The sequence below is a fragment of the Crocodylus siamensis genome, chromosome 10 (assembly GCF_052110815.1).
Source record: "Crocodylus siamensis isolate JL-2025a chromosome 10, ASM5211081v1, whole genome shotgun sequence".
NCBI classification, from domain to species: domain Eukaryota; kingdom Metazoa; phylum Chordata; order Crocodylia; family Crocodylidae; genus Crocodylus; species Crocodylus siamensis.
Window position 1 is genome coordinate 621,417 of NC_143404.1, and position 19,363 is coordinate 640,779.

Consider the following 19,363-nt stretch of genomic DNA (forward strand, 5'->3'; position numbering starts at 1 on the left):
GGGGGGCACCACAGGGGCCTCAGGGTCTGTGCAGTGGAGCAGGGGTAGGGGATGGCTCTGACCCGAGGGGCAGGGCAGTGCCCCCTGCCCTGGGCCTGCTCCCTACTGTCCAGCTGCAGAGGTGACGCGGGGGAGCCCAGGTCTGCATGGTGCCCTGCAGGCTGCCTTCCACTGCCGTGTCCATGAGGCCGAGTGCTTTCCTGCCCGGCCCAGTAAAAGCATCGCTGTGAGCTGCTTGCCACTTTCCCGGGCACTGCGTGTCTGCTGCAGCCAGCGGCCCTAGCCTGAGCGTGGGAGAACACGGCAGGGGAGGCCCCTGCACAGAGGCCTGGAGCTACTGAGCACGCAGCGACCACCATGCTGCACCCAGTCCCCCAACACCCCTGTGCCGCCCTGAGCCTCCTGGACGCCCTCCCTCCTCCCTGCTGCTGGGGGAAGCTGGGCTCCAGCCACCCCCGCCTGCGGGCAGCCACCAGCCCAGCCAGCTCCTGGCCGTGCGGCTTGCCAACCTCCAGCCTGAGAGCCAGCGGGACCAGAGCCAGCGCCCGAGGGCAGGGAGAGGGCAGCTGGGCCTGCATCCAGAGCTGGGCCAGAGACACAGCACCAGAGCCCCCCACCCGCTGCAGCCCCGCACACAACAGCTCTGCTGACACTGGCCACTCGGGTGCCAGCTCCGTGCTCAGCACTTCTGCCCCCCACACCCGCTGGGTATTTAACAGCTGTGGCTGCGGCCCTGGGCAGCACAGACCTCCTCCACCCAGGGGCAGCAGGACTGAGCGCAGCACCATGAAGAAATCCTTTGACAGCCTCCGTGGGCAGACGCAGGCTGCGGCCAAGGGCGTGACGGACTCTGCAGGTCAGTGCCCAGGGCCAGGAGGGGCTGTCAGCACAGACTTCCCACAGGTCTGGCATGGTTAAAGCTGCAGAGCCAACTGGGGGAATGGGGGGGGCCTGTACCCCCAGGGCCTGGGGGCAGAGGGCCAGACCCCCAGCTGCCTTGTACCTAGCTCCCAGGCCCCGGGACCAGCCGTGTCAGCCCTTGGGGAGGGAGCACTGTGGAAGCCAGCGGCACTGCCGGGGAGGGGCTCACACCTGCCACAAGCCAGGCAGGCTGCCTGGGCCGCCAGACTGGGACCTGCGGCTGGCTTCGCCTGGATGGCTGGGAGTCACCCACCGTCTCCCCTCTCCTAGTCCTGGCGGCCCGGGAGGTGCTACAGCAGACAGCAGACACGTCCAAGGAGGGCACCCGGACAGGTGAGCGGGGGCCACAGAGCAGGGGGGGCACAGCTGGCTATCTATGGGGGCACTGTTCACCTAACTGCTGTTCTCTCCTTCCCCCCGTGCTGCCCAGCTGCCGAAGAGGCGACCAAACAGACACAGAGCACCATCAGCACGGCAGCCTCCAAAGCGCAGGAGGCCATCAAGGGGCTGGGCCAGAAACTGGCATAGCCGGGCCATGGCCACGCCTGGAGGGGGGCGACGCAGGCACACGCGGGACACGGGCGCGCTCCAATAAACCCTTTATCAAGGCACTGCGCTGCATGCAGCTGCTTCCCCAACACACCCAGCCTGGGCAGCTCCTGCGTGTGCTGGGGCTGGAGTCCCAGGGCGAACAGCCCTAGCCCCCGGGGCAGCCTGGTCAGTACGTGAAGCCAGCCTCGTTGTACACCCTGAAGACTTTCTCCAGGGCACAGAGGTAGGCGGCCGTGCGCTGGTCCAAGCCCAGGTCATACTGCTGGGCTGTGCTCATAATTTGCTAGGGAACAGGGAGTGTGGAGGTGAGGTGAGGTGCGGAGGCTGCTGGGGGTGGCAGGGGCAGTTCATGCTCAACCCTCCTTGTGTGCTCCTGGGCTGCACGTGCAAGCGGTGCTGCTGCCCTGACACAAAGCGGTCCCCGGGCCTTCCCCCGCCCCACTGCAGCACCTGCAGCTTTGGGCAGGGCTGTCCCTATCCCCCACGCTCAGCCAGGAAGCAGCTCTCCCCAACACGCCCAAAGCAGCCAGCTACAGCAGTCCTCTGCTGCATGGAGACAGAAGTAAGGAGCCAGCACTGAGGGAGGGGGACACCTTCCGGTGCCAGGGGAGGGGGTGCCAACAGGCCTCAGCCTGATCCTGGCAGGCGGACACCAGGGTGCACTCGTGGGAGGGGTCTGTTCACAGCAGCAACAAGGAGGTACCTTGGCCGAGCGCTCCATGGTGTAGGCCAGCCCCGAGTGCACGATGTCTTTCTCTGAGGCGCCCTGTGTAGGAACAAGCCAATCTCAGAGAGGCAGCTCTCCTCCTGGCCCAGGCTGCCTGTGGAGCTGGGGGCCTCTGCATCACCCCTGCACCAACCAGGGCTTTGTGGGGCATTGCCCTGCTCTGGCTTGGGGCCAGCAGTGTCTGTGCTGCGGGATGTGATGTCTGGGTCTCCTGTGCTGGCTTGGGGCAGTGCCAGGCAGGACCTACCCCAAGCTGTGCCCTCATTGCACCACACACATCTCACACCCCAGTCCCCCATGTCTGATGACGAGCTCAGGGCAACCCCCTCCCCTGCCTCTGTGGCTGCCCCACATCATGCTCCAGGGCTGGTTGGACCCAAAAGCCAAAGGGCCAGTGCCTACAGCCCCCAAGTCTGCCCCAGCCCTGGCCCCCACATTACCAGGGCTGTGCATTCACCTGAGCCTGCACACCTCCCCCCTGCCCAGGCCACAGGGCCAGGCACCTCATGTCACTTGCTCCCAGGGCTCGCACAAGTCCCCCAGGACTGTCAGAGGCCAGAAGCCAGCCACGTCGGCACAGAGTAGCAAGGGGGTCCACACTGGATGCCAGCTGTGTGCCTGCAGTGCCCATGGGTAGGAGGGCAGCTGCAGGGAGCCCTTGGAGCTACCCTGACCCATGCCCTGCCTCGGTGGCTCCCAGCACCCCACAGGCAGGGGCAGCTGCCCCAGTACCACACTTGAGAGGTGACCGTGCTCCAGCCCTGGCTTCCCTGGGCTGGGCTGGGCTGGGCCGAGCAGACTCACCGCCACACGGGCCTCGAACTCCGGGGAGGGCACGATGGGGAGGTCGCCGTGGGCACGGCCCAGGCCCCGCTCCAGGCTCTGCTGCACGGAGAGCAGCAGGTGGTGGTTGGAGTCGCGCTCGTACTTGAAGGTAAGGCGCCCATAGCTCACGTGGTTCAGGTTCTTCAGCCACTCAAAGAAGGACACGGTCACGCCGCCCGCGCTCACGTACAGGTCCTGGGACAGGGGCAGCACTGGGGCTTGGAGGGGCCCAATCAGCGCAAGTCCCAGCAGCAGCCTCCCTCCTCCTACCCCAATGAGCCCCAGACTGAGAGACCCAGTGTGGGCAGCACCTTCTCTGGGCCCCAGCGGATGCTCCCAGGCACTGTGCTCTCTGCCTCGGGGGTGACCAGGGCCTCAAGGCAGTCAAGTGATGGAGCAAAGGCTCCTGTGTGCTGTCTGCAGGAGGCACCCAGAGCCCTGGGGGAGATGCTGCTCAGCCACTTCAGCCTGCACCTAACCCAGGCTGCCTGGCCAGGCCCCACGGCTGCATGAACTAAGCTCCTCCAGCTCCCTAGGCCAAGCTGGGGATGGAGGACAGCGCTCCTGCTCCCCCGGTCCCAACATACCGGGATAACAAGGATGTTCCTCTTGAGGAAGATCTCATGTGCTGCTGGCGTTGTGGGGCCGTTGGCTGCTTCGGCGATAATCTGCAAAGCAGGTACACACCCTATATGAGACAGATGATGCCCAGCAGCAGGGCCTGGCTGCCACCTCCTCCCATCCCCATGCCAGCCCAGTGGATGCCTGGCAGGCAACTATGGGACTGTCCAGACCACACCTAGCAGAAGGCCCTGGGGCTGTACTGGAACCAACGGCTCGCATCTCGACTTCAGGAGGGAGCAGAGGCCCAGCCGCCTTGTGCTCGGTGCACCCTGCTCCACTGATGTCCCAGGGCAGAGGGATGCCTGGGGCCCATGACCATGCTGGACTGCCCCAGCCCTTGCAACTCCTCTCCCTGGGTACCTCCGGATACCTCACCCAGGCTCTGGGCCAGCAGCACACAGGAAGCGTGTGACTCACACTCTCTGCTGCAGTGGGTCACAGCCCCACACTCCCTCCATACAGCTGTAGGGCTGCTCCGACACCCAGCTGGACACAGGCACCAAGGGCCGAGCTCCCACAGGCACGGCTGCAGGGTGCTTCCTACCTTGGCGTTGACCAGGTGGGCATTCTCTGCTGTGAGCTGCCTCTCTGTGGCTGCTGGGATAAGGATGTCACAGGGGACCTCGAGGACACTGCCTTTGTAGGGCTCTGCTCCTGGGAAGCCAACGATGGTGCCATGCTCCTGGCAGGACAAGGACAGTCCGTGGCTGATCTATGCATAGCGCTGGGGCCAGTGCAATCCCAGTCCCCTCCCCACTGGTTTCTTCAGCCTGCCCGGCTCCACTGTTCAGGTGTCTTGTTGGGGGTCTCTTGTCACCCTTGCCCCCCAGTCTGGCAGCAGCACATACCAGCTTGTAGTCTGCCAGCTCCTGGGGGTGGATGCCGTCGGCGTTGTAGATGGCGCCGTCCACCTCGCCGACACAGAGGCAGCAGGCGCCACAGCGATGCAGGTACCGCATCGTGTGCAGCCCCACATGCCCGAAGCCCTGTTGGGGAGAGGAGAGGGCACAGGGCCTGTGCTGAGCTGGCTACACGCATGTGCCACAGCTGTGGCCCTCCAAGGCACCCCAAACCCCCACAAGCCCTGCAATGCCACGTCCAGCTGGCTGCTCCCAAGAACCTTGGCTGCCATCTCCTGGCAGCTGGGAGCAGGCACATGCGTGGGCCCGGGAGCAAGGGGCTATGGTAGGCCTAAGAGAACAGCATCACCCAGACCCCCTTGCTGCCCAGGTCACAGATGTGCTGGGTCCCTCTTCCCTCTACAAAAGTCATCAACTTTAAAGGAGACTGGACAGTCACCTTGCTGGGGTCACTTGACCCCAGTTGTCTTTTCCTGCCTAGTGCAGGGGGACTGAACCCGGTGATCTACAAGGTCCCTTCCAGCCCCTAACAATCTATGAACACCTTGGTATCAAAATTCAGTAGGAAAGAGCCAGGCAGGGATTTTGTGGGGCCACCTTTTTTTATTGGAGCAGTGGCAGTGCTGGGATAAAGCCAGGCAAGTTTTCCACAGCAGGTATTCCTCCTTGGGTCTAAGCCATACCAACCCAGCCTGGCAGAGTCAAAATTGTAGTGAAAGGACTGGAGAACCGCTGGCATGCCACTCCCCAGCAGGCCACCCTCCCGAAGCATCCTTGGTGCCTTTGTTGTAGCTGGGCTCTTCCCAGGGCAGCATGAGCCTGGCAGCCCCCAGTACCTCAGCCCTGCAGCTGGAGCTCTTATTTTATCAAACCCCAAACTGCCCTTCTGGTGAATCCCTGCCCGGCAAACAGCCAGGGACACTGCAGCTCCTCCTCAGCTCCACAAAGTCCTTAGGAAGTGGAGGATCTCCTGGAAATGAATCTGCAGAGCAAAGGTGATGGATGACTCAGAGACATCAGCTCCTAGCATGAGCCTGGCTCTGCCAGCTGAGGCTTCCACCTCGCTCAGTCTCATTTCTCTCACCAGAAGCTGGGAGGCAGCCAAGGCAGCATCCCACAGGGCAGGGTCATGGCCAGCAAGAGAGGCTAGGAAGGAAACTGTGGCCAGCCCAGCCTCATGGGGGATTGTATTTGCTCCCCATGAAGGGTAGCACAGATCCAACACAGACCTGTCACCAGAGGCTGCAGGTCTAGGTCCCTGCCCCTCCTGGACTCGGCCTGCTCACTCAGCCCTGTCACCCTCTTGCCCTCATGCTCCTTCACCAATTCTGTGGGAAAGGGGCTCAGCAAAGGCCTGGTGGGATCCATGCAGCAGGTGGGCACACTGCATCAGCCATGGTTTTTCCACTCAGCTTCTGCACAGGAATTTGGTGTGTGACAGTCCAGGAAACCCTGGACATACCTCGCACTGCTGCAATCCCACGACTTGCTGTCTGAACAACACTTCCGTTGCCCATCGCTGCAGTGATGGACTTATTCCAGCCACACGATCAACCAGCAAATCTGCACTGCCCATGAGAATGGAGGTGGGGGCTCTGTTGCCCACAGTGCGGCGGCACCAAGCTGGCAAGAGCCCTCTCCCAGGAGCATCTAATAGCAGCCACAGCCGTGGAGCAAAGCACGGGTGTGACCTGCGCTTGCGTTCCTGCCGCTGCTGTGGGGACGCTGCAGGCACAGCCCACAGTGAGTGGCCGCCTGGGACCCCCTACAATGCAGGGAGGGTCCAGCAGCCCTGCAAACTCTGCTTTGCCTGGGCTGTGGGCCCCTTCACTGAGCACGGGTATCCTGGGACCACAGTGCGCAGGGCACTTGCCCAAGGGCCCACAGACCACCTGGAAGATCAACTGTCTGCTCCAGGTGCCCAGTGCCCATGCCCATCCTCTGCTAGCAAGCCCGGGTCACTGCACCCTCAGTGCAAACCAGTGCCCCCTGTACAGGCAGTCATGGGGCATTAGGCCCGGGGGAAGCCGATGTGCATGCTCTCCCAGTCCAGCTCTACAGCCAACTCTCGGACCACAGCACGTGCCATTGGCCTGTCCTTTCTTGTTTTCAGTGCTGCTCGATTGACCTGGATTTCCACTCTGCAGCCATAGAGCTCCCTGCCTGCAGGGCCTGCCTGTCCTGTGCCTTGCATGGCTAACGTGGTCCCAGGGCCACAGCTCCGTGCCCTTTGTAGCCAGCTGTGGGGGGGTAGCAGAACATCCCAAGGCGGGGGGGGCTGCTTCCTCCTAGGGGTCCTGTGACAAGGCCACACGTCCCTGGGCAGGCAATGAATTCTCCCTCCACCCCAGTCACTGTCACTCAGTGCTTGGGGGGCAGGGTTAGGGTTAGGAAGGCTTTGGGTTGGCAGGGAGTGAGAGCCAGCAGAGCCGGGGTGAGGGGGCACACGCTGGCAGCTGGGGTGACCCAGAGCTCTGCTGCTCAGAGCCAATTCCCCTCCTGAGCAGCCTGGCTCCTGCCAGACACATTCTGCAGGGGAAACCCACAGGCTGACCCAAAGCCAGCCCCCAGGGCCCACCTCACCAGCAGGGCTGAAGGGAGACAGAGGAGGTGGCTGGAAACAGGAGCTGCTTGGAGAACAGCACAGCAACAGGAAGATGGGCTGCTGAGGCCTGGGACATTGAGGGGGCTGGAGGTGCCGAGCTGGGCTGTACGGCAGCATCACAGGAGCCAAGCAGCCAGAGACAAACAAAGCTGCCTTCCCACATGAGCACTGGGGGTGGCAAGCTGGCACTGCCTATTGGCCCCCAGCACAGGGTTGCAAGGCGGGCTGCATTCCCAGGGGGGTGGAGAGCCCAGAATGCCGACTCCAGCAGCACTGTGGCAGGGGGGAGCCGGCCAGGAGAGGGCACGCTTGCCAACCATGGCACCTGTCACTGGAGGGGGTGGGGAGGACTCCCCTGAAAGGACAGTGACCTCCAGGGTGCGGCCTGGTGCTCACCTGTAGCACAAAGGTCTTGCCGGGGAAGCCAGGGCTCAGGCCTATGAGGTCCATATAGTGCGTGTTGCTGAGGTAGTTCTCAATCCCGTGCATTACGCCGCGGCCAGTGGCTGAGGTGCGTCCGTGGATCCCACCCTGGCTGATGGGCTTCCCTGTCACACAGGCAGGGGCGTTGATGTCCTACGGGCCGGAGGGAAAAAGCAGAGGGCAGAGGTCACAGGTCAAGGCTATGTCTTGCACATCTCTTCTGGAGGAAGCCAAGACCCTCAACCCGGGGCAACCTGAGCCACATGTTCACAGATTTACTGGGGGGACACTGAAGGCTACTCCCTGCCCACCTGGCCCATCTGAAGCAGGGAGGTGCTGAGCTGGCCAGGCAGGCCATGCCATGTCCTGAAACACGGCTGTCTGCACACCCTGCCTCCTGCACCTGCGTACCCTGTAGCCGAGTGTGTGCGCATACGTGTCTGCAATCCAGGACATCTCCCGCTCGCCTGTGCCGACGTCAGGCCCCAACACATCGATTCCGGGCCCTGCCAGGGAGAAAAGGGGCATTGAGCCCAGCTGGTCTCTACTCCCCAAGCACTGTCCCACCCCCCAGTCCCTAGGCAAGACGGCAACCAATCCATCCGCACCATGAGGCTGGCTCTAGCCTGCTCTTCAGAGCCCCTGCTGCTGGGTTTGTTGCCTGTGGTTTAGCAGGGATTTACCACATCTCTTCCAATCTCTCACACTGCCATGATGAGAAGTGCACTTGCCTCATGAGTAGACAGACTCCAGCCACCTCGCTCCCCGTGCTACATGGCATGCTGCTCAGCCCCTGCTTTTACTCCCCACAACAAGCCGGCTCCTTCTCTGAGCCTATGAATGGGCCCCCTCACCTATAAAACCCTTCTTGGCCAGTTCTATCGTGAACTGCCTCGTGACTTTCTCCAGCTCAGCTTCCTGCATAAGAACCGCAAACACAGCTGTTACTGCGGCCCCAAAAAGGAGCCCTGGACCTGAGGCATGGCACCCAACGACTACCACATACTCCCAAGCATACATATTATGACCCTGCGTGGCTCATGGCACAGCCTCTTTGGGCCGAGGCACTTGAAGGGCAGCCACATCAGGCCCTGGATAGGGCACAGGATCCCTGCTGCACTGAAGTGGGAGAGGACTGCACTTTGCAGCCTGCTCACACGATACTCGGCCTCTCACTCACATCCCCTCCCTCTCCTGCTGGGCAAGATGCCAACCCGCCTCGCGTTTTGTCACCTGTCTGGGCGAATGTACCGAACCACAAATCAGAATCTGTCACCCCCCCATCTCTCCTCAAGCTGCTGCTTGCAGCCTCTGGATGAGCTCTGCTTGATACAACCTCCTCTTCCAGGCCTGTCAGAGCGCATCAGTCACACCCCCCACACGCACACATGCAGGAAAGGCCGTGTGAATCCCAGGCAAGTGGAGCGTGACGTCTGAGGGAATGGGGCCAACTTACCGAGTACTTCCTGGGATCGATCTTTATGCCGGCCATGGCCCCCCCAAAAGGCACATCTGAAAGGCACCAGACAGCCAGGTCAGCAGCTGGCACTCAGGCACCATTTGCTGGGTCCCCTGCTGGTGGACCGTGGGGACCAATTATGACAGCCCACCAGAGAGGACTCAGTACAGCATAAAGTGGGAAGGATGGACCGCCAGAGCGCAAGGCAGTGCTCCCTGCTGCACTGACCCACAACCGCAACTTTGTGCAGCTGGATTAGTGGCTCAACAAGGTGTGGATGCTGTAGAGTTGAACTCCGCGCCGCAGACGGAGGGAAGTTATGCAACAAATGACCCCCAGCCCCAGTGCTCCACCTGCTTCTAGCTCCACCAGGCAGAGAGGAACTCCCAAATCTCTCTGATCGCAAGTCAGGGGAGCAACCCAGACCCAGACCCAGGGAAACGCCTTTTATGGCACCCAGAGGCCCTGCTGTCACGTTCTGCGTACCCAACACTGGGTGTTCCTTGGAAAGGCCCTCTTTGCTTCCAACCTCCACTACAAACCCTGCTGGGCAACATCTTCATCCCATCCCCACACAACCCCAGAGCCCTGAGACTTCCCAGCTTACCCACTACGGCACATTTGTATGTCATGAGGGCAGCCAGAGCACTCACATCATCGAGGCTGACGGAACTGCTGAAACGAACGCCTGGGGAAAGGGCAAAAAAGCAACAGGTTGAGGGGGCTGCCTATTTCCCAAGCCAAGAGCAGAATCAGAGTACACCTGGCACTGCCTCCACACTGAAGGCAGTGGTTCTCCACCTTTCCAAACTCAAGGCTCCCCTCAAAAGCGCCAGCTCCGTTTGCACCCTTTACCGAGCACGGAAAAATAACCCTGTGCTTTTTTCTGTTGCAAAGCACTCAACAAGGCCACAGCAGGGCAGAATACTTCTAACACTGTGAATTCCTATTGGAAATCTCTGGGCTTGTCTTCAGTAGGGATCCAGGTTTTCCTTTTCTCATCCAAAACTGGAGAAAACAACAGATTCCTCATTTGCTGCAGAAACCCAAGGATTTTGCTGTTTTGCAAAGAGCTCTCTGGAGGTGGGCAGAGTTCCAGGTTGCGAGGGGCTGGGGGAACGGGAGGAGGGTGGTCAGGCAGGGGTTACCATGTGCATGTGCACGCTCACACACGTACGGGACTGCCTGGCAGCCTGGAGAGCAGCTCCCGCAGGTAAGTGGGGGGAGCATGGGGAACGGGGGGAGGGAGTTGGGCAGGGCTGGGGGCTGCTGCTCAGCTAAGTAGTCCATGGGGCTTGGGGCCATGTGTGGTGACAGGGGAATGCGGGGAGCAGGATGGGGCTGTGGGCAGCTCGTGTGTGTGAGGGGGGGGACAGAAAGGTGGGCCAGCTCCCCACCACTACACACACTCCTGGGGGCAGTGGGGACCTGTACCCCCCAGATTTGTGCATAGGATGGGTGCAGGCTGCCTGATGCGGGCTCAGTCTCCCACCCTGCTGCCCTCCCTCGAGGCCTCTGCAGCCCAGCAGGTGCAGCCCAGCGCTGCAGAGCTGAAAGGGGCCATGCAGCACAGGTGCTTGCTGCTGCCCGCTCTGTGCTGCCTTGGTGATGCACATCCTGTGTGGGGCAGCAATGAGAGGCAAACCCTGTGCCCCCCCCCCCACCGCAGCACATACAGTGACATGCTATCCGGGCAGGACGGAGCTTGCAGCAGCAGCCGCCTTTCCTGCGTGGCCCCTCTCCGCTCTGCCAGGTTGCACCCGCCAGGCTGTGAAGACCTGAGAGTGTGCAGGGTGGCAGATGTGTCCCCCGGCCCAAGCCTGCAGCAGGCAGGCAGCGGGGTGGGGGGAGCGAGCTCTGCTCTGCTGCCTCAGCAGGGGATGTGGACCTGGGTCCCTGGCCCCATAGCCCTGGCAGCTGGGGGGTGATGTGGAGGAGCATGAGCAAGCCAGAGGGGGCTGTGCAGGACCTCTCATTTTAATCACAGATTTTGGGGGTTTTATTAGAGAATTTGTGATTTTTTTTAAATCGGAGAATAACGATGCAATTTCATACCAGGCCCTGGTCTTCAGTGACGCTGACACACCTCACACACTACACTGCACCGCACCCCCCAAAAGGATCGCGAGGCGCTCCCGGGGCGGGAACACGTGCGTGCGAGCGTTACCCTGGGCCCGGAGGGCAAGGGGCAGGCCCAGCACTCACCCCCCTCGCAGGGGAGGCGGTGCTGGCTGTGCTGCGCCCTCCAGCCCTCCACCATCTCCCAGGTGCCGCTGTCGCGCCGCAGCGGCACGGAGACCTCCAGCACGTGGCTGCAACGCTGCACGGTCTCCAGGATGCCGTGCACCCACTGCCGCCGCGGCTTCCCGCTGCGCAGCTGCTGCACCAGCCCCTCCTCGGCCACGCGCGCCGCCCGCCCGCAGAACGTCTCCACCGCCTCCAGAAAGCCGCGCGGGTCCGCGTCGCCTGCCGCCACGTGCTCCCCCCTCCGCCCCACATGCGCGCCGCTTCCGCTTCCGGCCAGGCCTGCACTTCCGCCGCCGCCGCCCGCCTGTCGCCTCGGCAACGACGCCTGCCGGCCCCCGGCCCCAGCCAGGAGCCGGAAGCCGCTGCCCCCCGCCACTGCCCACGGGGCCCTGCGCGGCAGCCGCGCCCCGGCCCCCACTAGCCGCTGCATAGCCCTGAGCTCTGTCCCTGGCCACCCGCCCGTTCCCTGGCCTCACGCCAACAAGCGCGGGGCTGATTGGTTGTGCGCAGCACGCTCCCCTAATTGGCTGATGAGGGTGGGGCGGGGCTCCTGATTGGCAGAGCAGCGCCCCCGAGGGGTGAAGAGGCCAGTGGGCGGGGCGGCGGCCCAGGGCTCTCCGGATAGGCGGAGAGTTCGGCCAATGGGAGGGCGCCCGGGAAGTGGCGCTGGGTCGGAGCGCGTGGGCGTCGAGGGGAGCACGTGGCGGCGCGTGGCCACCGTGCCTGGGGGGCACTGCACAGCTGTGCCACCCCTGCCCTCGCCCTCGCCCTCCCCAGGAGCCCCGAGACTGGCCTGGCCTCAGCTTCCCTGACAAAGGGGGCTGGAGCTGGGCTGGTGCCCAGAGCAGTTGGGTGGCACCTGCCACGTTGCCTCTTGGCACCCGCTGAGCAGTGCATGAAATAAAGGCGCCTGGTTGTGTGCGTGTGTGGGTGTGTGTGTGTGTGTGGGGGGGGGTTGCCCTGGGCAAGGAGTTGCTAGGGAAGCCCATGCTCCCCATGGCGGCTGGACGAGGCATTCGCCCCCATTCGTCTTGGCCGCGGCAGGGGCCTCAGGTTGCCTGGCACAGCAGGAGGCTGGCAGCAGCTCCAGCGCTCACCTTCCCTTCTCCGCAGAGCGCCCTGGGGGGGTCAGGCGGGGCATGAGCAGCCGCCCGCCCTGGAGACGCATGGCATGGGCACAGCAGCATGCAGCCGGGGGGTCCAGCATCAGCAAAGCAAAACGGCATCCACAGCTCCTGATGGCTTCGGAGCCGAGACCACGTAGGGCCGGGTCTACTGGTGCCAGGCCTTGCAGACGTGGGGGGTGCACGGCCTGCGCAGCGCAGCCACGGGAAAGCTTCCTCCCCTCCCGCCCCCACTGGGAATGTGTCACCAGCGCCAGCTGGAGCGGCAGCAGCTATTTTTAGGGTGTTTGGCATCTTCAGCTCCTCCTGGGAGCTCACAGCAGCTCTGGACCAGTGCAGGCCAAGTGCTCCCGTCTGAGCCGGGCTGTGGTGGGGCCCGCTGAAGAGCAGCCGCCCTGAGCCGGGGGCCCCGAGGGCTGTATTGGGGTGGGGGCACACGCAGACAGACCCTGCGGGCCGTGGTTTTGCTTCCCAGGATGTGACGCCCTCCCAGCACTCCCGGGGTGGGATGCTGCACCCCATCTGCGGCCCCGCAGCTGCGCCCAGCCTGGCCCTTCTGCTCGGCTGCCCCGGGAATGGGCCGTGCACTCAGGCAGAAAACATGCAGCCATGCGTGAGAGCCGAGGAGGGGGGTGCCTGGGGAGGCCTTGGACTCCTGCCAGAGACAATGCTGCCCTCCAGGTTGGACCGTGGCTCCCTGCGCTGGTGCCAGCAGAGTCTGGGCGCAGGCCCTGAATGGGGGTCGCTGCCCTGCGTCTGTGCTGAGGACCAGCAGGTCTCCCTCAAGCCCGCCCGGATGTCTGGCTGTGCAGGGGGCATATTCACACACAGGGCCCGTGGGGGCTTCAGGGGGTGTTCCCCATCTGTCCTCAGGGCATGCGGACATGGTCTCGGGGCCTGGGCACCACGGGTGGGAGGTGGCTGTGTGGCATGGCCCCAGCTGCTGTGGGGGTCTGTTGCGCGGTGGATGTGGCCCAGCCGGCCCTGCCCTTGCCCCCGGTGGTCCGGCAGGCTGGGGAGCCTCAGGCGCTGCATGCTTAGCCCCAGCATGCGCGTGGGCTGCTCGCACGCGGCGCCCTGTGCTTTGCAGCCCCCTCTCTGTGCGTTGCCAAGGCGATCGGCAGCATTTTACTCCCCCCTCCGCCTATTGTTACAGCCGCATGGGCGGGAGGGGGCAGAGACAAAGCCCCCGGAGATGTTCCCCCACCAGATGACCCCACAGCCCAGGGGCCCGCGGCTTGGCCCAGCCGGCCGCCCCTGCTCTCTTGGGGTGCAGCCAGGGGCCTGGGGACCCGGCTGCCAGCGGGAGCCTCTGTGGGTGCCCTGTGGGGGCAGAGGGCATCTCCTGGTCCTCCCCCTGCCCCCCTGGGGCTGGGGGAGCTGGGGCCCGTGCCCCCCCCACCCCCTGGGGCGCTTGGCGGCTTGGGATCCTGGCACTTCTGCATTTTGTGTGACAAGCCGTTGCCATGGCGATGGCAGGAGGAAGATGCTGGTTGCCCTGGGAGGGGGGGAGGGCTGGGAACCGCGCAGCTGCCTGGGGGCGGGAGGGGGCATGGGCCAGGGAAAGGGGGGCACCTTACCCCCCCTGGGGCTGGCTGCAGGCCCCGCACCCACCCGCTGCCTCATGTTGGAGACTCCCCTCTGCCCGCATGCCCAGAACATGGCTGGGGCAAGTGGGGGCAGGCTTTGCACACACAGGTATGCACACACATGCCAGCACATGCCAACCACCAGCGCACACACACACCAGCCAGCAACACACAACAGCCTGCGTGCACACACCAGCCATGCCTGCATGACTGTGCGTGTGCACCCACCCACCCACACACACACCAGTCCAACACATGCCAGCAAACGCCTGCATGCGTGCACATACTGCCACGCCTGGATGCACGCACACACACGTTAGCTGCATGTCAGCTGTGCTTGTACAGGTGCAGCACCCACCGCATGGGCATGCGGCCCAGCAGTACACACCAGCCTGCACACACGCACCAGCCATGCCTGCAAGCATGGGCACGCCCACACACCAGCCCCATGCGCGCACCAGCCACCCACGCACATGCCCACCACGCCCGCATAAGCCCCCCTCCTCCCCACGCAGCCCCACGGGCCTGCAGCCGTGCACACGCACACACGCCGCAGCCCCTGGCAGGTGCACGCTCCCCGCCGGCTCCCCACGCGTGGCCGCAGGCCGGGGGCTGCGGCCGGCGCTGCCCCGCCTCCGTCCGGTCCTGCCCCCCCGAGGGCCCGCTCGCCTCCTCCCGCATCCCCACGTCGCCAGGCAACCGGCGGCAGGCGGCTTGCTGATTGGCTGCGGCGCGGGAAGGCCCGGGCCCCCGGCATCCCTGGGTGCGGGCCCACGCGGGCCCCCGCGCCCACGCGAGAGCGCCGCTGCCGCGCGGGCCGGGCTCGCAGGGTCCCGCGCGGGCCGCAGTCCCCCGCGCCCGGCGCCTCCCGCCGTGGGCCACGGCGGCCGGACACGCGTGGGGCCCCCGCAGCGCTCGGGACACGCCCGGTTCGGGGGGGCGGCCGCCCCGCCCCGCGACGCGCCGCGCCGCCCCACGCATGCTCGCAGCGCCGGCAGCGCGGAGCTCGGTGCGGGGCAGCGCCGGCCGGCCCGCGGCGCCCGCACCCCGCAGGTGAGCGCGCGTGGGGGGTGCGGGGTGCGTGGGCGCCGCCCCCCCCTCGTGGGGCGGGTCTCGGGGCTGCGGGGCGGTGCGGGGGCGGATGCTCCCCGCAGTCGCTGCCTCCCGTTTCCACGGCGACCGCCCCCCCACAGGGGGGGCCGCCCCGCCCCGCCGGGCCCGCACCCCCTGCCCCCTCGGCCCTGGGGGCGGGGCCTGGACCCCCGGGGAACTGGGGGCCCCGTGGGGGGGCACCACGTGGGACCTCGCACGGCCGGGGGGGGCCGGCGCCCGGGGCAGGGGGCGCCTCGGGCCGGGGTGACGGGGCAGGGGTGGAGGGAGGGAGGGGGCAGGCCTGGCGGCGTGCGTGGGCATGCGTGTGCATTGCATGCGGTGGGTGTGCGCATGTGTGCACCTGTGGGGGCATGTGCGTGCGTGCCAGGGAGTGTGCGTGCGTGCCTGTGGGAGTGTGCACATGCATGTGCCTGCGTGTGCGTGCCCAGGCAGGCGGCTGTGTTCCCGCACGGCCCCCCCCCAACATGCGGAGCAGCACGTGCACCTGGGCCGCGGCGCCCAGCCGGCCCCACAGGGCGAGGGCGAGGGCGCGGGCAGGAGGCGGAGAGGGCGCTTGGCAGCCTCCTGCCCCGCTGTGCCGGCACGGCCCGCCGGGGGGAGCGGAGCGGGCGCCCCGGGGAGCGGGTCTGGGTCCTGAGCCCGCGCCCGTCCCTGCCCGGGCCCCCGGTGATGCTTTGCTGCCAGTGCCCGGGGGCAGCTGGCAGCTGCTGGGCCGCGGGGGGAAGGATCCTGCTCCCCGCCGGGCTGGAGGAGCCGGCGTGCGATTACCCTACTTGGAGCGCGGCCAGGGCGGCAGGCCACGGCCTTGTTGGGCTGGGCTCTAGTTGCCAGGAAGACAGTGGGTCACAGCCTCGTGCCCCTGTTTGCACACACAGTTTTGCACACACGGCTGCCTCCCCAGACACAAGAACTTGTGCGAGTCACGCGTGGGGCAAGGCTATGCCACGTCAAGTGCACAAGTGTGCTGGGGACATTGCCACGACATCTCCAACCCACCACTTCCATGTGCAGGGCCGTGGGGCTGCGTGTGCGCACGCGTGTGCACTGCGGCAAAGCAGGCGTGAGCAGGGGCCTGACCCGCCCTGTGTTCTCTTGCAGAAGCCCTGGGCCCCGCAGTCGAAATAGCATGGGAGAGCCCCGGCCCGGGCATGGGCAGCGCTGAGGAGCTGGAGGCCCTGCAGCGCCTGGGCCAGCAGCCTGCCCCCGAGGCCACGTGCCAGCCCAGCGCCCCGGGCTGCCAGCACCGTGCCCACTGCGGCGCGGGGGAAACGGCCATGAGGAACTGCTGCGTGAATGAGCGGGGGGTGCCGGACAGCCAGGAGAGCGGTGCCGGCGCGGGCAGCCCCAGCCCAGCCGGCAAGGCCCTGGCCCCAGACAGCTCCAGCCCCGCGGGGAAGGCCCCGGAGCCCTCGGCGGGGGGCGTGGCTGCCAGCACGGCCGCGGCGCTCCCCGGCGCAGGCACGAGGCCTTTGGAGAAGAGCGGTGAGAGCGCACCGGTGCCCGGGAACTGCTCGGGACAGGACGGCGAGGCAGCCCCCGTGGGCGCAGCCAGCGGCCTGGCCGGCACCTGCACCCCCCCTGGGAGCGCCGGCCCGAAGGAGCCTGCAGACGGGCCGTCTGCCCGCCCCGCGCTGGAGCCCTGCCTCAAGGCGCCCGGCAAGGACTCGGGGGGCGCGCCAGCCCCTCTGAAACACGTGGCGTTTCTGGAGCCGGCCACAAGAGATGCCTTGGCTGGCGGCACTGGGGCCGACGAGCCCTGCCCCACCCCGTCGGCCCCAGGGCCCCCCCACGCCCCGCCGAGCACAGACGCCGCGAGCCCGCCCGACGGTGCGGGGTTGCAGGGCGCCTCCCAGGGCAGTGCCCACGAGAAGGCACCGGCATCTCCAGCCCGGCCTGCGGCCCAGCTGGGGCCCCCGGCTGACGCCGCGGCGGGGAGCCCTGGGGACCCAGCGCCCCGCGCCCCCGCTCCACTGGCGAAGGAGCCTGCTCCGGGCGGCCCAGGAGAGGCACCGGGGCGAGCAGACGCAGCCCTGCCGGAGCACGCGGGGCCGACGCGGCGCCCCTCCCCGCCCAGCCCTGCCGGCAGCCCAGGCGCGGCGCTGGGGGCCTCCTCGGCCGCGGCCCCGAAAACCGATGGGGCAGGCGAGCGGGGCGAGAGCCAGGGGGCTGCGGCAGGGGAGCCGCGGAGAGGGGAGGACGCTGGGGCGCTGCGGCCGGCGCTGTCCAAGGGCTGCTCGTTCGAGGTCACGCCCCCGCCGCAGGACGCCGGGACACAGGACACCGCCACACAAGTTGACAGCCGGGCGTCCCTGGTGTCCGTGGCCGTCAGCCCCATCAACCCCCCGGGCAGCGCCTCGGCCTTCCCCTTCCAGACCCAGGGGCAGCTCGTGTCGGTAGCCGTCAGCCCCATCAATCCCTTGGACGGGGCCTCGGCTTTCCCTTTCCAGAGCCAGGGCCCGGGCAGCGCCGCGGCCCCGAGCAGCCCCGTCCCGGCCAAGAAGGACGCCGAGATGCAGGTGTCCATGTCGGTGGAGACGCGGTCGGTGGCCACGGGGCCCATGACGCCGGTGAGCAAGTCTCCCCAGGCCTCGTACCCCGAGGTGCGCGTGAAGGGGGCGGCCGAGGAGGCGCCCGAGCCCATCCGGGAGGTGAGCTGGGACGAGAAGGGCATGACGTGGGAGGTGTACGGCGCCGCCATGGAGGTGGAGGTCCTGGGCATGGCCATCCAGAAGCACCTGGAGAAGCAGATCGAGGAGCACGGGCGGCAGATGGTGCTCACGCCCCAGAGCACCCGCGCCAGCTCCATCAAGGGCGCCCCGCGGGGCAAGGCCAAGGCCAAGCGCCCGCCCGGCGTCTTCCGGGCCCTGCTGCAGAGCGTGCGGCGCCCGCGTTGCTGCTCCCGCGCCGGCCCCGCTGCCGAGTGAGCGGGCGGCGCCGCGGCCCGGGTTTCTCAGGCCGGGGGTGGGGAGCAGCGCCCAGGCGCCGCGGGCCGCGCGAGGGCCCCGCTGGGAGCAAGCAGGGACTCTCCCAGCCAGATGCGGGGTCCGGGCACCCCTGCTGCCCACGGGTCTGGGCTTCCGGCTGGCCCCCGCGCCCCGGCCTGCGGGTCAGCGCTGCACAAGCTGCCAGGAGCCGGCCTGGGCCCTGCCCGGGGCCTCCTGTCCGCAGCCCCCAGGAGGGTGCTGGATCGCTGCTCCCCCGGCCCTGCCGGAGCCCGGGCAGGAGCGCGTGGCGAGAGCCCAGGCTGGCCAGCCCCTCCTGGGCCCGGCTGTTCTGCCACAAGGCAGCTGGGGGGCCGGGGCCTGGACTCTGGGGCCTGCGCGGGGCAGAGGCCCACGCTGCTGGCACGAGGGGCCACGCTCCCGCGGGGTGGGGGGGGGAGGGAGGATCCACACTGCAGTCACTTGCCTGAGAAACCCCGACTGCCTGGGGGGGCCTGTGCCCAGTGAGCGGGCGTGGGGGCTGTGTGCGTATCCCCGTGCACATGTCCCCGTGTGTGCGTGTCCCTGCATACATGTCCCTGTGCACATGCACACACCTCCCCATGCGTGCGTGTCCCCGTGTGTCCGTCCCCCTGTACACGTCCCCCTGTGCACATGTCCCCATGCGTGTGCGTCCCTATGTGCACATTCCCATGCACGTGTCCCCGTGCGTGCGTGTCCCCATGTGCACATCCTCGTGCACAGGCTCATCTCTGCAGCGATGGCAGCTCTGCACGGGGGTGTCTGGTGCAGCCACTTTTTACATGTGGGGTTTTTCAAGGGGGGCGGGTTATTCCTAGGGGTTTGAACCTTATGGGGTGGCGTTGGCTTGGGCCCAAGGGCCTGGCCCTAACTCCGTCTCTTCCTTCCCTGACCGCCTCTCTCTGCCGGGGCTCAGCTGGGACTGGAGCAGCATCAGCCCCTTGGGCCCTGGTGCTGGCACAGACCCCCACTTCCCACCGAGTCCAGGGTGGGGAAGGTGGTGGCTGCCCGCACCTCTGCGCCCCGCCCCCATGCTGCCCCTGCCACCGCGGCGCTGGGTGCCGGCCGGCCCAGAGTGCCTTGCCCAGTGCGGCCAGGGGGAACAGCGCGGCACCGTGGCCCGGGGATGCCCTGTCCCTGTGGGCCCGTCACATGCGGGGCAGGCAGCCGCTGCCAACACTTTGCCACTGACTTTTTCCTTCTCTGTTATTTTTTGGGGGGTAAAATTTGTGACCTTGGATGTTGGGTAATAAAAACCTTCTGCAGAGCTGTGCCTGGGCCTCCTTCGCCTCTGCCGGGCGGACAGACAGAGAAACGGGGCAGGGGGACAG

At 66.4% G+C, this 19,363-nt stretch overlaps 3 protein-coding genes across 4 annotated transcripts; 2 read left to right on the forward strand and 1 right to left on the reverse strand.

Annotated features, from left to right (window-relative positions):
• Positions 1–45: 45 nt before the first annotated feature.
• On the forward strand, positions 46–1,483 carry LOC149856055 (uncharacterized). The gene is made up of 3 exons (XM_090020432.1): positions 46–856; positions 1,192–1,254; positions 1,352–1,483. Exons 1-3 carry the CDS (start codon positions 358–360, stop codon positions 1,447–1,449), a joined length of 660 nt encoding a protein of 219 aa, XP_089876558.1. The 5' UTR covers positions 46–357; the 3' UTR covers positions 1,450–1,483.
• Positions 1,389–12,150, reverse strand: LOC149856056 (glutamate dehydrogenase, mitochondrial-like). 2 transcript variants are annotated; one of them, XM_090020431.1, is made up of 12 exons: positions 11,202–12,150; positions 9,604–9,684; positions 8,994–9,049; positions 8,392–8,455; positions 7,949–8,043; positions 7,511–7,690; positions 4,498–4,635; positions 4,194–4,331; positions 3,613–3,693; positions 3,005–3,220; positions 2,177–2,239; positions 1,389–1,756 (listed from the first exon to the last, which is right to left on the reverse strand). In XM_090020431.1, the coding sequence occupies exons 1-12, from the start codon at positions 11,671–11,673 to the stop codon at positions 1,640–1,642; spliced, it is 1,701 nt and encodes a 566-aa protein (XP_089876557.1). In that variant the 5' UTR covers positions 11,674–12,150; the 3' UTR covers positions 1,389–1,639. The 2 variants fall into 2 exon arrangements, with proteins under 2 accessions (XP_089876557.1, XP_089876556.1); XM_090020430.1 differs by having other exon boundaries at positions 1,614–2,239.
• A 2,571-nt stretch (positions 12,151–14,721) lies between these two features.
• Positions 14,722–19,273, forward strand: GPRIN1 (G protein regulated inducer of neurite outgrowth 1). The gene is made up of 2 exons (XM_090064484.1): positions 14,722–15,009; positions 16,168–19,273. Exon 2 carries the CDS (start codon positions 16,218–16,220, stop codon positions 17,991–17,993), a length of 1,776 nt encoding a protein of 591 aa, XP_089920610.1. The 5' UTR covers positions 14,722–15,009; positions 16,168–16,217; the 3' UTR covers positions 17,994–19,273.
• The last annotated feature ends 90 nt before the right edge of the window (positions 19,274–19,363 follow it).